The 24,057-nt window shown below is 36.6% G+C and overlaps 2 protein-coding genes across 5 annotated transcripts in view; both read right to left on the minus strand.

Moving 5' to 3' along the window:
* Window positions 1-24,057, minus strand: part of LOC113906361 (complement factor H) — a 385,541-nt gene that overhangs the window by 216,412 nt on the left and 145,072 nt on the right. The window lies entirely within an intron of this gene.
* The window catches only part of LOC113906542 (complement factor H-related protein 1-like), a 75,340-nt gene that overhangs the window by 11,407 nt on the left and 39,876 nt on the right, over window positions 1-24,057 (minus strand). Inside the window, exon 5 of the mRNA XM_027564836.1 lies at window positions 6,962-7,135. Within this exon, the coding sequence (XP_027420637.1) occupies window positions 6,962-7,135 (174 nt within the window). The remainder of the gene's footprint in view (window positions 1-6,961; window positions 7,136-24,057) is intronic.

The following is a 24,057-nucleotide window of genomic DNA, read 5'->3' on the forward strand; positions in this document are numbered from 1 at the left end:
ATTGCCGGGAGAAATATCAATAACCTCAGATATGCAGATGACACCACCCTTATGGCAGAAAGTGAAGAGGAACTCAAAAGCCTCTTGATGAAAGAGAAAGTGGAGAGTGAAAAAGTTGGCTTAAAGCTCAACATTCAGAAAACGAAGATCATGGCATCTGGTCCCACCACTTCATGGGAAATAGATGGGGAAACAGTGGAAACAGGGTCAGACTTTCTTTTTCTGGGCTCCAAAATCACTACAGATGGTGACTGCAACCATGAAATTAAAAGATGCTTACTCCTTGGAAGGAAAGTTATGACCAACCTAGATAGCATATTCAAAAGCAGAGACATTACTTTGCCAACAAATGTTCGTCTAGTCAAGGCTATGGTTTTTCCTGTGGTCATGTGTGGATGTGAGAGTTGGACTGTGGAGAAGGCTGAGCGCCAAAGAATTGATGCTTTTGAACTGTGGTGTTGGAGAAGACTCTTGAGGGTCCCTTGGACTCCATGGAGATCCAACCAGTCCATTCTGAAGGAGATCCGCCCTGGGATTTCTTTGGAAGGAATGATGCTAAAGCTGAAACTCCAGTACTTTGGCCACCTCATGCGAAGAGTTGACTCATTGGAAAAGACTCTGATGCTGGGAGGGATTGGGGGCAGGAGGAGAAAGGGGACAACAGAGGATGCGATGGCTGGATGGCATCACTGACTCGATGGACGTGAGTCTGGGTGAACTCCGGGAGTTGGTGATGGACAGAGAGGCCTGGTGTGCTGCGATTCATGGGGTCACAAAGAGTCGGACATGACTGAGCGACTGATCTGATCTGATGGTGCCAATGTATATAGAGAGGATACTATAAACATTTATGTTAAAAATGTGGAGAGAACCAATAAATCTAAATGGAAGTAAGCATTCCTCATTTCATCTGAAGTGGTAAAATGTCAGCAACAATAGGGAGTGATAAACTGCCTGCTGCTGCTGCTAAGTCACTTCAGTCATATCTGACTCTGTGTGACCCCAAAGACAGCAGCCCATCAGGCTCCCCTGTCCCTGGTATTTTCCAGGCAAGAGTTTGGAGTGGGGTGCCATTGCCTTCTTCAGATAAACTACTTATGTGTATCTTAATACCTAAAGAGACTAAGATAACCATGCAAAGACATATACTCAAAAACAATGCAGATCCATGTCAAATTTTTTTTATAATGTTCAATAATCCACAAGCAAGTGCACATGGAACCTTCTCCAGGATAGATCACATCCTGGGCCATAAATCTAGCCTTGGTAAATTCAAAAAAAATAGAAATCATTCCAAGCATTTTTTCTGACCACAATGCAGTAAGATTAGATCTCAATAACAGGAGAAAAACTATTAAAAATTCCAACATATGGAGGCTGAACAACACACTGCTGAATAACCAACAAATCACAGAAGAAATCAAAAAAGATATCAAAATTTGCATAGAAATGAATGAAAATGAAAACACAACAATCCAAAACCTGTGGGACACTGTAAAAGTAGTCCTAAGGGGAAAGTTCATAGCAATACAGGCATACCTCAAGAAACAAGAAAAAACTCAAATAAATAACCTAACTCTACACCTAAAACAACTGCAAAAGGAAGAAATGAAGAACCCCAGGGTTAGTAGAAGCAAAGAAATCTTAAAAATTAGAGCAGAAATAAATGCAAAAGAAACAAAAGAGACCATAGCAAAAATCAACAAAGCCAAAAGCTGGTTCTTTGAAAGGATAAATAAAATTGACAAACCATTAGCCAGACTCATCAAGAAACAAAGGGAAAAAAATCAAATCAATAAAATTAGAAATGAAACTGGAGAGATCACAACAGACAACACAGAAATACAAAGGATCATAAGAGACTACTATCAACAATTATGTGCCAATAAAATGGACAACGTGGAAGAAATGGACAAATTCTTAGAAAAGTACAACTTTGCAAAACTCGACGAGGAAGAAATAGAAAATCTTAACAGACCCATCATAAGCACGGAAATTGAAACTGTAATCAAAAATCTTCCAGCAAACAAAAGCCCAGGTCCAGACGGCTTCACAGCAGAATTCTACCAAAAATTTAGAGAAGAGCTAACACCTATCCTGCTCAAACTCTTCCAGAAAATTGCAGAGGAAGGTACACTTCCAAACTCATTCTATGAGGCCACCATCACCCTAATACCAAAACCTGACAAAGATCCCACAAAAAAAGAAAACTACAGGCCAATATCACTGATGAACATAGATGCAAAAATCCTTAACAAAATTCTAGCAATCAGAATCCAACAACACATTAAAAAGATCATACACCATGACCAAGTGGGCTTTATCCCAGGGATGCAAGGATTCTTCAATATCCGCAAATCAATCAATGTAATACAGCACATTAACAAATTGAAAAATAAAAACCATATGATTATCTCAATAGATGCAGAGAAAGCCTTTGACAAAATCCAACATCCATTTATGATAAAAATTCTCCAGAAAGCAGGAATAGACGGAACATACCTCAACATAATAAAAGCTATATATGACAAACCCACAGCAAACATTATCCTCAATGGTGAAAAATTGAAAGCATTTCCTCTAAAGTCAGGAACAAGACAAAGGTGCCCACTTTCACCATTACTATTCAACATAGTTTTGGAAGTTTTGGCCACAGCAATCAGAGCAGAAAAAGAAATAAAAGCAATCCAAATTGGAAAAGAAGAAGTAAAACTCTCAGTGTTTGCAGATGACATGATCCTCTACATAGAAAACCCTAAGGATTCCACCAGGAAATTACTAGAACTAATCAATGACTATAGTAAAGTTGCAGGATGTAAAATCAACACACAGAAATCCCTTGCATTCCTATACACTAATAATGAGAAAACAGAGAAATTAAGGAGACAATTCCATTCACCATTGCAACGGAAAGAATAAAATACTTAGGAATATATCTACCTAAAGAAACTAAAGACCTATATATAGAAAACTATAAAACACTGGTGAAAGAAATCAAAGAGGACACTAATAGATGGAGAAATATACCATGTTCATGGATTGGAAGAATCAATATAGTGAAAATGAGTATACTATCCAAAGCAATTTATAGATTCAATGCAATCCCTATCAAGCTACCAACAGTATTCTTCACAGAGCTAGAACAAATAATTTCACAATTTGTATGGAAATACAAAAAACCTCGAATAGCCAAAGCAATCTTGAGAAAGAAGAATGGAACTGGAGGAATCAACCTACCTGACTTCAGGCTCTACTACAAAGCCACAGTTATCAAGACAGTATGGTACTGGCACAAAGACAGAAATATAGATCAATGGAACAAAATAGAAAGCCCAGAGATAAATCCACACACATATGGACACCTTATCTTTGACAAAGGAGGCAAGAATATACAATGGATTAAAGACAATCCCTTTAACAAGTGGTGCTGGGAAATCTGGTCAACCACTTGTAAAAGAATGAAACTAGAACACTTTCTAACACCATACACAAAAATAAACTCAAAATGGATTAAAGATCTAAACATAAGACCAGAAACTATAAAACTCCTAGAGGAGAACATAGGCAAAACACTCTCTGACATACATCACAGCAGGATCCTCTATGACCCACCTCTCAGAATATTAGAAATAAAAGCAAAAATAAACAAATGGGACCTAATTAAACTTAAAAGCTTCTGCACATCAAAGGAAACTATCAGCAAGGTGAAAAGGCAGCCTTCAGAATGGGAGAAAATAATAGCAAATGAAGCAACTGACAAACAATTAATCTCAAAAATATACAAGCAACTCCTACAGCTCAATTCCAGAAAAATAAATGACCCAATCACAAAATGAGCCAAAGAACTAAATAGACATTTCTCCAAAGAAGACATACAGATGGCTAACAAACACATGAAAAGATGCTCAACATCACTCATTATCAGAGAAATGCAAATCAAAACCACTATGAGGTACCATTTCATGCAAGTCAGAATGGCCACGATCCAAAACTCTACAAGTAATAAATGCTGGAGAGGATGTGGAGAAAAGGGAACCCTCTTACACTGTTGGTGGGAATGCAAACTAGTACAGCCACTATTGAGAACAGTGTGGAGATTCCTTAAAAAACTGGAAACAGAACTGTCTTATGATCCAGCAATCCCACTGCTGGGCATACACACTGAGGAAACCAGAATTGAAAGAGACACGTGTACCCCCAATGTTCATCGCAGCACTGTTTATAATAGCCAGGACATGGAAGCAACCTAGATGTCCATCAGCAGATGAATGGATAAGAAAGCTATGGTACATATACACAATGGAGTATTACTCAGCCATTAAAAAGAATACACTTGAATCAGTTCTAATGAGGCGGATGAAACTGGAGCCTATTATACAGAGAGAAGTAAGTCAGAAAGAAAAACACCAATACAGTATACTAACACGTATATATGGAATTTAGAAAGATGGTAACAATAACCCTGTGTACGAGACAGCAAAAGAGACACTGATGTATAGAACAGTCTTATGGACTCTGTTGGAGAGGGAGAGGGTGGGAGGATTTGGGAAAATGGCATTGAAACATGTATAATATCATGTATGAAACAAGTTGCCAGTCCAGGTTCGATGCACAATACCGGATGCTTGGGGCTGGTGTACTGGGTCGACCCAGAGGGATGGTATGGGGAGGGAGGAGGGAGGAGGGTTCAGGATGGGGAACACATGTATACCTGTGGCAGATTCATTTTGATATTTGGCAAAACTAATACAATTTTGTAAAGTTTAAAAATAAAATAAAATTTAAAAAAAAAAAAGAAAAAAAATCCACAAGGAAGTCAAGAAAAGAAAAACATTGAGAATTGAAGGAAACACACAAAAACAAATAAGAAAATGGCAGACTGTCCTTAATAGATAATAAGTCACTCTAAATATAAATGGTCCTAAACACATCAATTAAAAACCTGAAAATGGCAGGGTAGACACCTAAACAAGACTCAGCTGTATGTTGTCTTTAAAAAAAAAAGTCTCTTCAAACATGAAAACATATTCAACTGGAGATTGCAAAAATTACAAACCAGGCAAAAGTTAACTCGAAAAATTAGAAGTGGCTAATGTACATGGAACAACAGACTGGTTTCAAATAGGAAAAGGCTGTATGTTGTCACCTTGCTTATTTAATTTATATGCAGAATACATCATGAGAAATGCTGGGCTGGAAGAAGCACAAGCTGGAATCAAGATTGCCAGGAGAAATATCAATAACCTCAAATATGCCGATGACACCACCCTTATGGCAGAAAGTGAGAGGAACTAAAAAGGCTCTTGATGAAAGTGAAAGAGGAGAGTGAAAAAGTTGGCTTAAAGCTCAACATTCAGAAAACGAAGATCATGGCATCTGGCCCTGTCACTTCATGGCAAAGAGATGGGAAAACAGTGGAAATAGTGTAAGACTTTACTTTTGGGGGCTCCAAAATCACTGCAGATGGTGATTGCAGCCATGAAATTAAAAGACGCTTACTCCTTGGAAGGAAAGTTATGACCAACCTAGATAGTATATTGAAAAGCAGAGATATTACATTGCCAACAAAGGTCCGTCTAGTCATGGCTATGGTTTTTCCAGTGGTCATGTATGGATGTGAGAGTTGGACTGTGAAGAAAGCTGAGTGCCAAAGAATTGGTGCTTTTGGACTGTGGTGTTGCAGAAGACTCCTAAGAGTCCATTGGACTGCAACGAGATCCAACCAGTCCATCCATAAGAGATCAGTCCTGGGTGTTCATTGGAAGGACTGATGCTGAAGCTGAAACTCCAATAGTTTGGCCATCTCATGCGAAGATTTGACTCACTGAAAAAGACCCTGATGCTGGGAGGGATTGGGGGCAAGAGGAGAAGGGGACGACAGAGGTGAGATGGCTGGATGGTATCACTGACTCGATGGACATGAGTTTGAGTGAACTCCGGGAGTTGGCTATGGACAGGAAGGCCTGGCGTGCTGATTTATGGGGTCGCAAAGAGTCGGACATGACTGAGCGACTGAACTGAACTGAATATACTTCTTGGTTTGGATTCCCATCCTCTCTGATCTCTAAACACTGAATTGTCCCAGTACCAAGTTCAGACTCTTTATTTTTATGTGTACACTCATTTCCTGAATGAGTTCAGCCACCAAGTCGTGTCTAACACTTTGTGACCCCACAGACTGCTCATGCCAGGTTTCCAGGTCCCTGAGCTCTCCCAGAATTGCTAAGTTCATGTCCACTGAATCGGTGATATCACCCAAACATCTCATCTTCTGTCACCCTCTTCTCTGTCTTCCTTCAACCTTCCAATGAATCAGCTATTCACATCAAGCTTAGCTTGAGGATTTTGAACATATCCTTACTAGTATGGGAGATGACTGCAATTGTCTGGTGATCTGAACATTTTTTACACTGCCCTTCTTGGGAATAGGTGAGGATTGACCTTTTCCAATCCTGTGACTACTGCTGGGTTTCCCAAATTGCTGACCTAATGAGTGTAGCACTTTTGTAGCATCATCCTGTAGGATTTTAAATAGCTCTGCTGGAACTCAGCTAGTAATCTACCTTTAAATATAATCCATAGGTACAGCTGCCCACATCTATGTCAGATTTTGTGATCAGGCCCCAGCTGCTTATTCCATGTCTCAAAGTGGAATTTCTTGGGCTGTTAAATGTAACTATAGTATCTTTTACACACTTATCTTCAGAGAACAACTGACTATCTTAATGTTTTAAGACAGGAAATGTCCCATGATTCCAACAGTTCAAATCTAGTCAACACTGTCATACAATAAACATGTTAGATTACATATTCAGACCACAAAAGAACTGGATTTTCAGCACCATTTTTTTTTTGCAACTAAAAATTATTCCAGAAAGGCTACTTCATCCTAATTTTGATTCAATATATCTTGTTATTATATTCTCTAAATTGGGTGGACAGGGTGAGTAAGATACTCTACCTTTACACTGAGGTGGTTCTGTCCAAATTCCATTCAAACATATGACTTCTATCTCTCCAAAAAGGTCATAATTCCCAATGGATTCATAACGTGCTCTCTCTCCACTCTGATATCTAGACTTCTGATTGTGTATAATAGCATTTTCCACTTGAGGTGGATTCACACAGGAAACATCTGAATAGAAAGATAAAAAAGTATCTCTAATATAATGATTATCATGAACAGCAAGGAGGAAATAGGATGTCAAATATATTCCATGGTTGTTTTGATTCAACAGTTAATCTGTCATGAAAGACTGCTAATTGTCATCAGTTTATAGGTAAGGTTAAGGGAAAGGAAATAAAGCAATATTTTTCAGCATGAATTAAACTTCTGTATCTTAAATCTCTCCCCTATACTTCACTAGAAAAGTGATACACAATTTTAAGGCGCTGAAAAAAATGTTTTCCTGGAAATCTCTTTTTGAAGTTAGTAAAATAAAAATTATAAAGTATATAAATTCAAAATGAATTTATAAACCATAAACAAAACATAATAAAAACATCATTTGACATCAAGATTTGGTTTACATTCATCCTGTTTATGAGATATAACTTTAGGGCCTTTCAGAAAATAAACACAGTAGGTTCTTCTTTAGAGACCTGATCAAGAATTAACATACTCTGAAGAATACTCTAGTTGCAAGGAAAAGATGATTAATTAAAGATTTGAACAGAAGATCTGGAAAAATAATAGAAAAAAAAGTGTAAATTTTAAAAACTATACTTTAATGGTATTTTGGGGCAAATGCTAAGGACATCACCATCAATTATGTGCATACCTCAGTATGATTCAGGGGATGAAGAGGCTGTAACTACAAGAGACTGTAGCTATGGTTCCTAAACTGAAATATACACAGAATTCCTTGGGAATCATCAAGACATTGTCAGAGTTGCAACCCCAGAGGTTTAGATTCAACAAGTCTGAGTGAGCCTGTGAATCTGCTTGCATATAACTGTTTACAGAATGTGCTGAGAATGCTCTGTCACGACTGTGCTTTGAGAACTATTGGGCTACAACACCAAACACTGGGAACACAAGTCCATTCCTTTTTATGTTCAGGCACAAACTGCTTTTGACCTGGCCTAAAAGTAATCTATGTCCATTTAATGATAGTGGAGGCAATTTTCTACTATAATTTTCTATTATATTATTTCAGATACTTATATAAATTTAAAAATTTTACCAAAGTACCTCTGCATGCTGGCCTTCCTAACCATTTGCTCTTAATACACTGTATAGTATTAGATCCATCCAACTGATAATATGATAGACACTTAAAAGCCACTTGTTCTCCTGACCTATAGAAATCTTTCTCCTGATATATGAGTACAGCATTCTCAAAGGTGGGCAAATTAACACAATTTGTGCCTGAAAGAAAAAAGAATATGCATTTGTTTAGTACAACTTTAAAGATTCATAGCAACCACTGATTATATTACAGAAAATAAATAGTTACATATCAAACCAATGAATATTTACAGCATTTCTCTTATACCTTGAGACAAATGTCAGAAATCTTGATTTAGTCACATTGACTGTCTCTATATTATCAAAAATACAACATGGGAATGGTGACATTTTAAGAGGTAGAGTTGCATACTTCTGAAATTTAAATTCTCTTCTCCAATGACAGCCCACCTAAATAATGAATGTTTCTATTTTTGCTTTTATCAAAATATGTTACCTTGAGTTATGTTAAACAGTGGAAACAGTGTCAGACTTTATTTTTGGGGCTGCAAAATCACTGCAGATGGTGACTGCAGCCATGAAATTAAAAGACGCTTACTCCTTGGAAGGAAAGTTATGACCAACCTAGATAGGATATTCAAAAGCAGAGACATTACTTTGCCAAGAAAGGTCCGTCTAGTCAAGGCTATGGTTTTTCCTCTGGTCATGTATGGATGTGAGAGTTGGACTGTGAAGAAGGCTGAGCACCGAAGAATTGATGCTTTTGAACTGTGGTGTTGGAGAAGACTCTTGAGAGTCCCTTGGGAGATCCAACGAGTCCATTCTGAAGGAGATCAGCCCTGGGATTTCTTTGGAAGGAATGATGCTAAAGCTGAAACTCCAGTACTTTGACCACCTCATGCGAAGAGTTGACTCCTTGGAAAGGACTCTGATGCTGGGAGGGATTGGGGGCAAGAGGAGAAGGGGATGACAGAGGATGAGATGGCTGGATGGCATCATTGACTCGATGGACATGAGTCTCAGTGAACTCTGGGAGTTGGTGATGGACAGAGAGGCCTGGCGTGCTGCGATTCATGGGGTCACAAAGAGTCGGACATGACTGAGTGACTGATCTGATCTGATCTGATCTGAGTTATGTTAAATGTCTTAGAAATTTGCATATTACAAAGAAATGATTAACAAACAGCAAATTGAGTAGTGACAAGAGCAGAGTTCAACCATAGTACAGGAACAGAGACCAGAAATCTGAGATGCATATCAGAGGATGTTCAAACTGAACCCAAAATGATGTGAAAGAGATAGTTTAGTGTTATCAAATTGCCAACCTCCATTGGATCACAGAAAAAGCAAGGGAATTCCAGAAAAACATCTACATCTGCTTCATTGACTACACTAAAGCACTTGATTGTGTAGATCACAACAAACTGTGGAAAATTCTTGAAGAGTTGGGAATACCAGACTATCTTACCTTTCTCCTGAGAAAACTATGCAGTTGAAGAAGTAACAGTTAGATCCATATATGGTCTATTGACTGGCTCAAAATTAGAAAAAGAGTACTTCAAGGGTGTATATTGTCATCCCGCTTATTTAACTTAAATGCAGAGTACATCATGGGAAATGCCTGGCTGGATGAAGCTCAAGCTGGCATCCAGATTGCCAGGAGAAATACCAATAACCTCAGCTATGCCTCAGATGACACCACCTTAATGGCAGAAAGTAAAGAGGAACTAAAGGGCCTCTTGGTGAAGGTGGAAGAAGAGACTGAAAAAGCTCGCTTAAAACTCAACATTCAAAAAATGGAGATCATGGCATCTGGTCCCATCACTTCACAGCAAATAAATGGGGGAAAACTGGAAACAGTGACAGACTTCGTTTTCTTGGGCTCTAAAATCACTGTGGATGGTCACTGAAGCCATGACATTAAAAGACACTTGCTCCTTGGAAGAAAAGCTATGACAAACCTCAACAGCATATTAAGAAGCAGGGACATCACTTTGCCAACAAAGCTCCACCTAGCCAAAGATATGACTTTTCCAGTAATCATGTATGATTTGAGAGTTGGACAGTAAGTTCCAAAGAATTGACGCTTTTGAACTATGGTGCTGGAGAAGACTCTTGAGAGTACCTTGGACTGCAAGATCAAAGCAGTCAATCCTAAAAGAAATCGACCCTGAATATTCATTCAAAGGACTGATGCTGAAGCTGAAGCTCCAATACTTTGTTCACCTGATATGAAGAGCCAACTTATTGGAAAAGACCCTGATGCTGGGAAAGATTGAGGGCAGGAAGAGAAGGGGACAACAAACAATGAGATGGTTGAATGGCATCACCAATTCAATGGACATTGGTTTAAGCAAACACCAGGAGACAGTGAAGGACAGGGATGCCTGGCTTGCTACAGTCCATAGGGTTGCAAAGAGTCAGAAATGACTGAATGACTGAACTACAACAACAAATCAAACTTTTATTATTTCTAGGGTTATTAATCCTCTACCAGAATTCAGAACTCTTCATAGATACCTTGTTAAATTCTAGAATTACTGCTTAATTTCATATTTGGCCATTTATGCTTTGAATTAAAAGATATTTGTCAGCTTTAGAAAAAAAGGAAAAATACTATACTTATGCAATCTTGTGGATGAGACCATTCCCCTCCTAAACATCTTATAGATGCAGGTCCATCAGTTCCAAACCCTTCATCACAGTTGTAAGTAACTTCTTCTCCATATTGGTATCTGTCTTTCTTGTGAGATACAACACCATTCTGAATATAAGGTGGAAGTCCACAAGGAAGTCCTGGGAAGAAATGAAAGAATGATTTCATGTTTTGCTAACTTGGAAATTTAATTTGATGTACTGGTCAACATATTTGGTAGTTTTACTTGAAAATAATAAATCATTATACAGGAACTTCCATGACATGGGAGGAAAGTGCACAAATTTTTCTTAAAATTACCAGTCTGGTGTGTCCATTTGAGCAATAAATTGAAACTGAAATTACCAATATATGAAAGAAAACATCAGTGCTGCTCTAAACAATCATGAGTAATAAAAGAAAAACTCATTGAGACTTCACACTTAGGAAAAGTACTATGTATTGTAAGAAATTAAAAGGGACATTTTAGGAAAGACAAAAGACATCTTTTTTGAAACTTAAATAGATAGGAATATAAATAGGTTTACTAATATAAATAGTTAAGTTTAATTTTATTGCACATCTGGTGTTAATACAAAATAATTGCCAGATTGAAAAGTGATTCTCTATAGAACTAATGGAATTATTAATAACAAAAATGATTAATTTTATATGTCAAATTTGATTTGATGTATAAATATATACATTTTATTTTAATATATAAATGACCTATTGATTAGTTTTAATGAATGGTACTGAAAATAGAGTTTGGTTTGCCTAGTGTCCTCACCTACACACTGAGGTGGAGAGCTCCACTTTCCCATTTGGCATATTATCACATTATTTCCAGATATCTTGAAGCCTTCTTCACAAGTATAACTTAACTTTGTGCCGTGTGCATACAGCCTTTGTTCATGTATTTCTCTCCTTTCTTCTGCAGAGCTAGATGAGTTAATGGTTCCATGGTCTATTTGAGGTGGTTGAGAACATCCAATTTTTTCTGTATGAAGTACAGAGGTCAAAGAGTAAAGTACAAATACAATCTTTAAATTAAAAATGTTAAAATAATCAAATATTACTTTGGATTTTAAAATAAGAATAAAAAGAATACTCAGAACAATTTACAGAATTTTAAAACTAACAGATATTTGAAACTTGCAAGCTATTTGTCTCCATAAACACTATGCTACTACTACTTGTTCAATATGCCCCTTAATCCTTTTTGAAATGAATTTCTTATTGAAATGTTGGATGTATAACAGTATGTTAGCTTCAAATGGGCTACATAATGATTTTACTTTTACATATATTATAAAATGACTAGCAGTATATCTAGTAACAATAGGTCCTAACATATATTACAATATTATTGACCATATTCTGTATGCTGTATATTACATCCCTCTGGCTTCCTTATTACATAACTGGAATTTGTACTTCAAAATCCCCTCTATCTACTATGCCAACCGCCTCCTCCTTTCTTGCAACAACTCACTAATTTTCTGTATCTGTATGAGCCTGTTTTCCTTTTGTTTTATTTTTAGATTCCACACATAAGTGACATCATGTGGCATTTGTCTTTTTCTATCTGACCTACATCTCTTAGAATAAATACATCCTAGACACATCCATGTTGTTGCAAATGGAAATGTTTCATATTTTATGGCTTGGTCGTAGTTCATATCATGCGTATATATAAAACACATTCTTTATCTATTTATATATCAGTGGACTCTTTAGGTGGCTTCCAAACCTTGGTTATTGTGTGTAATGCTGCAATGAACATTGGAGTGCATATATCTTTTTAGATTAGTGTTTTTGGTTCCTATGAATAAATACCCAGTAGTGGAATAGCTGGATCATATGGCAGTTCTATTTTTAATTTTTAAAGGAAATTCCACATTCTTTTTCATAGCAACTCTGCCAGTTTACAATCCCACCAACAGTGCACAAAGATCCCCTTTTCTCCACATCTTTGACAACACTTGATGTTGTCCTTTTCATGGTAGCCATTATGACAGGTGTGAAGGGACATCACACTATGGTTTCAATATGTTTTTCCTGGATACAGTAGTCTTGGCTGCAAGTTTTTTCCTTTCATTACTTTGTATATGTTGTGCCAGTCCATTATGACCTAAAAAATATTCTTCAGAAGCTGTTGATACTTGTAAGGGTCTCCTTGTAGGTAACTACTGCCTTTCCTCTGGAAGGAGAAGAGGGTGACAGAGAATGATATGGTTGGGTGGCATCACCATTTCAATGGACATGAACCTGGGCAAACTCTGGGAGATGGTGAGAGACAGGAAAGCCTGGCATGTTGCAGTCCATGGGGTCACAAAGAGTTGGACATGGCTTGGCAACTGAACAACAACTTTCTATTAATTATTTTTTTATTTAAATGGGAGGCTAATTACCTTACAATATTGTGGTGGTTTTTGCCATACATTGACATGAGTCAGCCATGGGTGTACCCCATCCTGAACCCCCCTCCCTCTTCCCTCCCTATCCAACCCCTCTGGGTTGTCCCAGTGCACCATCTTTGAGTGCCCTGTTTCATGCATCAAACTTAGACTGGTGATCTATTTCACATATAGCAATATACATGTTTCAATGCTTTTCTCTCAAATCATCCCCCCCTCGACTTCTCCCACAGAGTCTAAAACTCTGTTTTTATATCATGTCTCTTTTGCTGTCTTGCATATAGGGTCGTCGTGACCATCTTTCTACATTCCATATATATATGCATTAATATACTGTATTGGTGTTTTTCTCTCTGACTTATATCACTCTGTATAATAGGCTCCAGTTTCATACACCTAATTAGAACTGATTCCACTGCAATCTTTTTAATAGCTGAGGAATATTCTGTTGGGCATATGTACCACAACTTTCTTATCCATTCGTCTGCTGATGAACATCTAGGTTGGTTCCATGTCTTAGCTATTGTAAACAGTGCTATGACGAACATTGGGGTTACATGTGTCTCTTTCAATTCTGTTTTCAATGGGTATGCCCAGTAATGGGATTGCTGGGTCATATGGCAGATCTGTTCAGTTTTTTTTTTTTTTTTTTAAAGAATCTCCACACTGTTACCCATAGTGGTTGTAGTAGTTTGCATTCCCACCAACAGTGTAAGAGGGTTCCCTTTTCTCCACACCTTCTCCTGCATTAGACTTTTAGATAGCAGCCATTCTGACTGGCAGGAGATGGTACCTCACTGTGGTTTTGATTTGCATTTCTCTGACAATGAGTGATGCTGAGCATTTTTTCATGTGTTTGTTAGCCATCTGTATGTCTTCTTTGGAGAAATGTCTGTTTAGCGCTTTGGCCCATTTTTGGATTGGGTCATTTGTTTTTCTGGTATTGAGCTGCATGAGTTGTTTATATGATTTTGAGATTAGTTGTTTGTCAGTTGCTTCATTTGCTATTATTTTCTCCCACTTTGAAGTCAGTCTTTTCACCTTGCCTAGAGTTGTCTTCATTGTGCAAAAGCTTTTACATTTAACTAGATCTCATTTGCTTGTTTTTGGTTTTATTTCCATTACTCTGTGAGGTGGGCCATAGAGGATCTTGCTGTGATTTATGTCAAAGAGAGTTTTGCCTATGTTTTCCTCAAGGAGTTTTATAGTTTCTGATCTTACATTTAGATCTTAAATCCATTTTGAATTTACTTTTGTGTATGGTGTTGGAAAGTGTTCTAGTTTCCTTCTTTTACAGACGGTTGACCACTTTTCCCAGCACCATTTGTTAAAGAGATTGTGTTTACTCCATTGTATATTTTTGCCTCCTTTGTCAAAGATAAGGTGTCCACAGGTGCATGGATTTATCTCTGGGCTTTCTATTTTGTTCCATTGATCTATATTTCTGGCTTTGTACTAGTAAAATACGATCTTGATGACTGTAGTTTTGTAGTATAGTCTGAAGTCAGGCAGGTTGATTCCTCCAGTACCATTCTTATTTCTCAAGATTGCTTTGGATATTTGAGGTTTTTTTATATTTCCATACAAATTGTGAAATAATTTTTCTAGTTCTGTGAAAAAATGTCGTTGGAGCTTGATAGGGATTGCACTGAATCTATAGATTGCTTTGTGTAGTATACTCATTTTCAGTATATTGGTTCTCCCAATCCAGGAACATGGTATATTTCTCCATCAATTTGTGTCATCTTTGATTTCCTTCATCAGTGTTTCATAGCTTTCCATGTATAGGTCTTTTGTTTCTTTAGGTAGATTTATTCCTAAGTATTTTATTCATTTCATCACAGTGGTGAATGGGATTGATTCCTTAAATTCTCTTTCTGTTTTCTCATTGTTAGTGTATAGGAATGCAAGGGACTTCTGTGTATTAATTTTATATCCTGCAAATTTACTATATTCATTGATTAGCTCTAGTAATTTTCCCATGGTGTCTTTAGGGTTTTCTATGTAGAGGATCATGTCATCTGCAAACCATGAAAGTTTTACTTGTTCTTTTCCAATCTGGAGTCCTTTATTTCCTTTTCTTCTCTGAGTGTTGTGGATAAAACTTCCAAAACTATTTTGAATAGTAGTATTGAGAGTGAGCACCCTTGTCCTGTTCCTCACTTTAGGGGAAATGATTTCAATTTTTTGCCACTGAGGATAATGTTTGCTGTGGGTTTATGATATATGGCTTTTATTATATTGAGGTATGTTCCTTCTATGCCTTCTTTTTAGAGGGTTTTTATCATAAATGGATGTTGAGTTTTGTTAAAGGCTTTATCTGCATCTATTGAGATAATCATATGTGTTGTTTTCCTTCAATTTGTTAATGTGGTGTGTGACATTGATTGATTTGTGAATATTGAGGAATCCTTGCATCCTTGAGATAAAGCCCACTTGGTCATGATGTATGGTCTTTTTAATATGTTGTTGGATTCTGATTGCTAGAATTTTGTTAAGGATTTTTGCATCTGTGTTCATCAGTGATATTGGCCTTTAGTGTTCTTTTTCTGTGGCATCTTTGTCTGGTTTTGGAATTAAAGTGATGTTGGCCTCACAGAGTGAGTTTGGGAGTTTACCTTCCTCTGTAATTTTCTGAAAGGGTTTGAGTAGGATAGGTGTTGAAAAGAAAAGTGAATGTGAAGTTATTCAGTCGTGTCCAACTCCTTGTGACCCCATGGACTGTAGCCTACCAGGCTTCTCCGTCTGTGGGATTTTCTAGGCAAGAGTATTGGAGTGGGTTGCCATTTCCTTGTCCAAGGGATCTTCCCCACCCAGGGATTGAACACAGGTCTACTACATTGCAGGCAGATGCTTTACGCTCTGAGCCACCAGGGAAGGATAGGTGTTAGCTTGTCTCTAAATTTTTGATAAATTCACCTATGAAGCCGTCTGGTCCTGGGCTTTTGTTTGCTGGAAATTTTTGATTCCAGTTTCTGTTTCAATGCTTGTGATGGGTCTGTTAAGATTTTCTCTTCCTTCCTGGTTCAGTTTTGGAAGGTTACACTTTTCTCAGAATTCATCCATTTCTTCCAAGTTGTCCATTTTATTGGCATATAGTTGCTGATAGTAGTCTCTTGTCATCCTGTGTATTTCTGTGTTGCCTGTTCTGATTTCTCCATTTTCATTTCTAATTTTATTGATTTGATTCTTCTCCCTTTTTTTCTTGATGAGCCTGGTTAATGGTTTCTCTATTTTATTTATCGTCTCAAAGAAGCAGCTTTTAATTTTGTTGATTTTTGATATCATCTCCTTTGTTTCTTCTTCATTTATTTCTGCCCCAATTTTTATGCTTTCCTTCCTTATACTATCCCTGAGGTTCTTCTTTTTCTAGTTGCTTTAGGTGTAAAATTAGGTTATTTACTTTTCTCTTGTTTCTTGAGGCAGGCTTGTAAAGCTATGAACCTTCCCCTTAGCATTCTTTTTACTGATTCCCATATGTCTTCAGTTGTTGTGTTTTCATTTTCATTTGTTTCTACGCATATTTTGATTTCCTTTTTGATTTCTTCCATTATTTTGTTGGTTATTAAGAATTGTGTTACTTAACTTCCATATGTTTGTATTTTTAATTTCTTTTTCCTGTAGTTGACATTTAATCTTACTGCATTGTGATCAGAAAAGATCTCTGAAAGGATTTCATTTTTTTTTTTTTTAATTTTCCAAGGCTAGATTTATGGCCCATGATGTGATGTATCCTGGAGAATGGCCCTTGTGCACTTGAGAAAAAGGTGAAATGTACAGTTTGTGGGTGAAATGTCCTATAGATATCAATTAGGTCTAATTGTATTCATTGTATCATTTAAGTTTGTGTTTCCTTGCTAATTTTCTGTTTGGATGACATGTCCATATGTGTGAGTGGGCGGAGTATTAAAATCTTCCACTATTATTGTGTTATTGTTTATTTCTCCTTTCATACTTGTTAGCATTTGCCTTATGTATTAAGCTGCTCCTATGTTGGCTGCGTGTATATATTTATAATTGTTATATCTTCTTTTTGGATTGACCTTTGATCATTAGGTAGTATCTTTCTTTGTCTCTTTTTATGGCCTTTATTTCAAAATCTATTTTATCTTATATGAGTATTGCTACTCCTGCTTTCTTTTGGTGTCCAATTGCATGAAATATCTTTTTCCAGCCCTTCACTTTCAGTCTGTACATGTCCTTTGTTTTGAGGTGGGTCTCTTTTAGATGGCAGGGGTCTTGTTTTTGTATCCATTCAGCCAGTCTTTGTCTTTTGGTTGGGGCATTCAACCCATTTACATTTAAGCTACTTATTGATAAGTATGATCCCATTGCTGTTTACTTTGGAACAACAACATTATTTTTTTTTCCATTAAATGATAATATGCCTTGGTATGGACCTCTTCAGGGTCATCTCTCTTTGGAACTGTCTGACTTCTAGACCTGAATGTCTCTTTCCTTCCCCAGGTTAGAAAAGTTTAGCTATTATTTCTTCAAGTAAGTCTCTGTCTCTCTCTATTTTAGATCCCCATAATGAGAATGGTACTGAAGTTGTCCCAGATGTCTGCTAACCTATCCTCATTTTATAATTTTTTTTTTTCTTTTTCCTATGCTGTTTGGGAAGTTTCCACTACCCTGTCTTCCAGATCTCTGATCCATTCTTCTGAATCCTCTAATCTACTATTGATTTTCTCTACTGTGTTTTTCATTTCAGCTGTTGTATCCTTCAGCACTGTTTATTCCTTCTTTATATTTTCTTATTCTTAAAATTCTGTTTTCATTCATTCTTCTCTAGAGTCCACTGAACATCTTTATGGTCATTACCTTGAATGCTTTATTGGGTAGTTTGCTTAACTTTGTTTAGTGACTTTTCTGAGATTTTGTCTTATTCCTTCATTGGGAATGCATTTCTCTGTCTCCTGATTTTACGTAACTCTGTGTTTATTTCTAAGAGTTAGGTGTATTCCTGCTCTTAGAGAAGTGGTCTTATGCAAAAGTCTATGGGGCCCAACAGAATGGTCCCCTCTGTAGGATCTGTGCAGCAGATCTAGATGCTATAGGGGTGCCCTTCTGCTGTGTCAATGCCAACTACTCTGGGTGCACTGGTAGGCAAGGATCCCACCTCCTCCCCAGGTGGCTGACAGACTGTGCCTCATGTGGTGGCTGCCAGCCCACTCATAGGCAGGATGAATTGCTGATGGAGCTGGCTTCGGGGCCTAAGCATACTTGAGCTGGTGATATCACACCCAAGAGCAGGGTGAGATGCAGGTGTTGCAGCTGTGGAGCCCCATGGAGTCGGGGGTTGGTGGTATCATGCTGGTGAGCTGTTAAGCCTCTGGTGCTAGTAAGCTATGTATGTGTGTGTTAGGGAGAACTCTAAAGTGGTACTTGTCTCTCATGATGGCTGTCACCAGTATCTATGATCCCAGTTGTCTCCTATCTCTCTAGAAGTTTCACAAAGATAAACAAATTAGTCTAACCCAAGCCTCTTTCCCATTGATGCCTCTTCACTGGGACACAGAGTATGGGAGATTTTGCATGCCTTTAAAGAACAGAAGAAACTCTGTTTCCTAAAGACCTCTGGCTTTCTTCTGCACAAGTTACTCTGGCCTTCTAAGTCAGAATTTCTGGGGGCTTATTTTTCAGGACCATGACTCCCAGGCTGGGTAGCCCAGTTGTCCCTTCGTTCTTGCCCTTTTGATCATTAGGAATAAAATTTGCATAAACATAAATTTTACCTGTTATTTGCACAGTAGTCCAAGGAGTTTGTGTGTGTTTCACATCATAAGTGAAAGAGTGTTCATCAGTTCATAACTGAAACTGTGATTTACTGTTTCAAGATAAATGGAAGAGACAGAGAGGTTTTCATCTTGCTGATCCATACAAAGATTGCGTGCATGCTCAGTCACTTAGTCATGTCCAACTCTTTGTGACCCAATGGACTCTAGCCCACCAGGTTCCTCTGTCCATGCAATTTCCCAGGCAAGAACGCTGGAGTGGGTTGCCACCCTCCTCCCCATGGGATCTTCCCCAACCAGGGATCGAACCCATATCTTCTGCACCTCATGCATTGCAAGAGGTTTCTTTACCACTGAGCCACCATGGAAGGATACAAAGGTTAGAGGAGTATTAATCTTCTTTAAAGAATATTTTAAACAAACTTGTGCATGTACTACTTACCAATACAACGTGGGATTGACTGCCATCTCCCATCCTTGCACACAATTTCTTCTGCATCTTGAATTAAATAATTTTCTTTACATAGAATTGATATTTTTTCTCCATCCTGATATTTCACTGTAGTTGTCATATCGCGAGCATTGGGAATCTGAGGTGGAGGTGGGCATGGTTGTATTTGTGCTTCTGAAAATATTAAAATTAGATTTCTTGATTAAAAAGCATAAGTTCAAATATTAAAGGAAAATTTTTCAATAAACAGAAAGCTCTAATGTTATATCATAAATGATCAAATAATATGATACTCTGTAATTATACTCTTAAGCTTGTTTAGCACTTCAGTATATCACATTTGGTTCATTGTCTCATGGTCTTAGTTTCTTCCTTTTATTCTTCCTGTGCTCAATCTTGCATGATTTAGGTAAAACGGATTTTTTTTTTTTCTAACCTTTAGGATGCCCTAATTGAACTGCTCACTCAGTTATAGATACTGAGGAAAAACTGTTATCAGGGTCTCTCTCTTTTTTTTTTTTTTTAGATTTTCATGATCAGATATATTGGACTTGGATTGAAGCCCTCACCAATTTTTCTACCATGGGAGTTGATTAGCTAGATGAGAAACTACATTTAGTTAATAAACTATTAATGTGATGCTAATTCTTGAACAAGGTAAGAGTTAGATAGGTTCACTGGGATTTAGAGTGTATTGTTTACAGTTCAGTACTCTCCTGGAGGTACAATTCACTAGCTTGCCTGCACTGTTAAACCATATATACACTGATGAATGCACTTTCTTTAACAGATTAGCAAGCCTGGCTTTTTCTATGTGACCAGAGGGTATAAAAGATCCCTCTGTAAACTGTGTCTGAGTCCATCAAATAAAGATACCTCAAATATCCAATTCATAATCTGAAGACAAAACCTGTTCTGCTCAACTGAGGGAAGACTGCATGAATACACCTGGAAGAATTTGGAGCGCTTTATGACTCCTTGGTTTTGCTTTCTCCTGTCACACTTCGTTTCTATTTCATTAGAAACACTCTGCAAGTATAGGCTGGAAACTCATAAATCCTTTCAGGGAGCCAACATTTTGTATTAAATTCAGGGACATATTTGACTGAATACACTTTATTCATCATAGTAATATCATCAGATTTTCTATTCTGATCTAAGTCAATAGGAGTATTTTGTGTTCTGTGTTGTGCTTAGTCATTCAGTAATGTCAAACTCTTTGTGACTCCATAGACTATAATCTGCCAGGCTCCTCTGTCCATGGGGATTCTGGATTCTCCAGGCAAGAATACTGGAATGGGTTGCCTTGCCCTCCTCCAATGGATCTTCCCAACACAGGAGTCGAACCGAGGTCTCCTGCAACTTGGGTGGATTCTTTACCATCAGAGCCACCAGGGAAGACTTGGAATATTTTATGTTTCATCAGAAATATTTATCTTATTTCTGTTTTAACTCTTGACATTTTTATCAATGTATTTTCAATAATTTATTTTATGTCTGATGTTTAAACATTTTTGTCCTAATGATTTTGTTAAAAGTCTTGCAAAAGTTAGTCTATACACTACATTTCCCCATAAACTGAATATTTTGCAAATCAGCTATTTATACTTTTTAGCTTATTATAAAAATTGACATTTTAATTTTAGTTTTTCTTTCCTTCTATGTTCTTTGGATATATGTTCTTTTCTAGATTCGAGATTGTACTATCCATTACTTAAGTCCATTTTTTTGTAAAGCAAGTTTTAATCTATACATATCTTTGATTTTTGCTGTACACCATAGATTCCAAAGTATACAATTTTCATTTTACTTAATTTAACATATTTTCTGTCAGTAAATCACAGACAAATTTTTTTTTTAATTTCCAAGTTTTGTGATATGAGTGAATAAGTTGTTTAGCTAGATTTCTTTTAATTTACAATTGCTTTTAATTAATAGAGAATAATTTGAGGACACATTACATGAAATTGATTAGGAATTCTTTTATCACATGAAAATAATCAGGTGTTTTAAATTAATTAGCTATATTTCAATAAATTAATGTGGACTTCCAGAGAAGGCATATTATGAAAACTATGAAGACCTATTTTATAAATATTAAAAAGGTAATTCACAAGGACTAAGCCATTAAAAATATATAATGTATCTAAGAATATATCCAAATACACGAAGCAAAGATGGGCAGAACTGACAGAAGAAATAGACAAATCCACACCCCTTGTCAGCAATTCTGAGAGCATTCCTACTCTGATGGATAGAACAACTAGAAAAAGCTATTTTAAGATACAGGTACATTTTAGAACACTATGAACAATGTTAACCTGATCTAGAAACTAGAATATGCATATACTTTATATGAAATGGAAACATCACAAAGATAGACAATATGCTGTGCAACAAAGAAAGAATACAATTCAAAATATTAAAAATTTACAGTGTGTTCTATGACAAGGGAATTAGACTAGAAATCAATAAGAATAAATTATCTATGTAATCACCGATGATAATCACCAAATTCTGTACAGTAAATATATGCAGCTCTCTAGATAACAATCATACCACAGTATTACTGTTAATGGAGTGGGTTATTTAGAAAATCATAAATATGTGAGAATTAAACAACACATTTCTAAGCAACTGTTACGTCAAAGAAGCCACTAGGAATATTAGAAAATATTTCACATACAGTTAATTGAAAATAAAATTTATATATATTTGTAAATTTTTGAGGCACAGGTAAAGCAATGCTTAGAAGTGAAAAAAGGTAGTTTTACATAGGTAAAGCAATACTCAGAAGTAAAAAAAGGTAGTTTTACAGGTTTAGATTTAAAAAGCATGATGGTTTGAATCAATGTTATCATTTTTATCTTAAAAAATGAGAGAGTAAAATTAAAATGAAGTGATCAGAAAAAAGGAAAATTAAGTCCACAAGAGAGAAAAAATTGAGAAAGATTAATAGAAAAGAGAAAACAGAAAATTAAGAAAGTTAAAAATCATGAATATTAACAAGATAAAAATCAGACAAGAGAGGAAATGGAAGAAACTGTGTTAAAAATGTTAATTTGAAAATAATAACTTTGAAAAACAAAACTCTATTCACAAAATAAAGGAGGGAAACAACTCTCAATACCAAAAATGAAAGAGGTGAGATTACCCAATATACTATAGGATTAAAAGAAAAATAGAATGTTATGTGACTATTAGAAATGATTTTACATCAATCAGTTTCATAAGTTAGGTAAAATAGAGATATTTCTTGAAAAATGCAACAGTCACAGTGATAAGACAATGTAGAAAATGTGAATAGCATACTCCCTATTAAAGAAACTGAATTCTTCATCAAGGGAATTTTTTGAAGAAGCAAACTGGATATCAGATCTCACGTGTGCTCAATCGTGTCCAACTCTCTGCAACTCTATGGACTGCAGCCTGCCAGGCTTCTCTGTCCATGGGATTCTGCAGGCAACAATACTGGAGTGGGTAGCCATTCCCTTCTCCAGGGAATCTTCCCTACTCAGGGATTGAACCCGGGTCTCCTGAATTGCAGGCAGATTCTTACTGTCTGAGCCCCCAAGGAAGCCTATTTGTATGTCTGGAAAGATTGAAGCAGAAATAAATAGAGACATACCATGTTTATGAATTCAAAATTCAATATGGTAAAGATGCCAATTGTCCACAATTCTTTTCTCATTACAAAGTCATCCCGTTGGATATACAACCCAACATTTTATCAAAATTTGTAAGTCTCCCCTGAAATTTCTATGTTCAAAACCAAAATAACTAAAGTAATTTTGAGTGAGAGGAACATACTTGGAGACTATTATCAGACTTTCAGCCTGCTAAAAAGCTAGTTACAAAGGTAATTTGGCAACAGTGAAGATAGTTGAATGACTAAATAGAAAGTTGAGAAATAAATCAACACTTTCATAGTTAACAGATTTTTCACTTCAACGGCTTTTCCACACATATTCTTAAAATAATTGACAATCCATCCATAAAAAATCAACTCCTACTTTATGCAATCCTCAAATGTTAACATGAGATAGATAACATACTTAAATATACTCACATAAAATTATAAAGTTTCTAGAAGAAACTGTAGAACATATGTACTTCACTACCTGTAAATGTTACTTGTTTCCTTAAAGATGCAGTTGTGTAGCAAGTTCTTTTAATTTTATATTTGCTATTAATTTATAAACATGAGTTCCTTGAAATTTGTTGGGAATTCCTTCATCATATGAAATAATAAATTGTTGTAATGTAACTATATTTAATAAGCTAATATATATTTTCAGACAAGGTGCATGACAAAAAGTAAGAAATATTTTATAATTATAAAATGTTAATTCACAAAGACCAAGCAATCATAAGTATATAATGATTAATATACAATGCTGTGCTTAGCCACTCCGTCATGTCTCACTCTTTGTGATCCCATGGTCTGCACCTGCCAGGCTCCTCTGTCCTTGGGGCTTCTCCAGGCAAGAAACTAGAGTGGGATGCCTCCATGGGATCCTCACAACACAGGGATTGAACCCAGGTCCCCCCCACTGCAAGCAGATTATAGACTGATCTACCGGGGAAACTCAAGAATCCTGGAGTGGGCAGCCTAACTCTTC

This window comes from Bos indicus x Bos taurus, chromosome 16 (genome assembly GCF_003369695.1).
Source record: "Bos indicus x Bos taurus breed Angus x Brahman F1 hybrid chromosome 16, Bos_hybrid_MaternalHap_v2.0, whole genome shotgun sequence".
NCBI classification, from domain to species: Eukaryota; Metazoa; Chordata; class Mammalia; order Artiodactyla; family Bovidae; genus Bos; species Bos indicus x Bos taurus.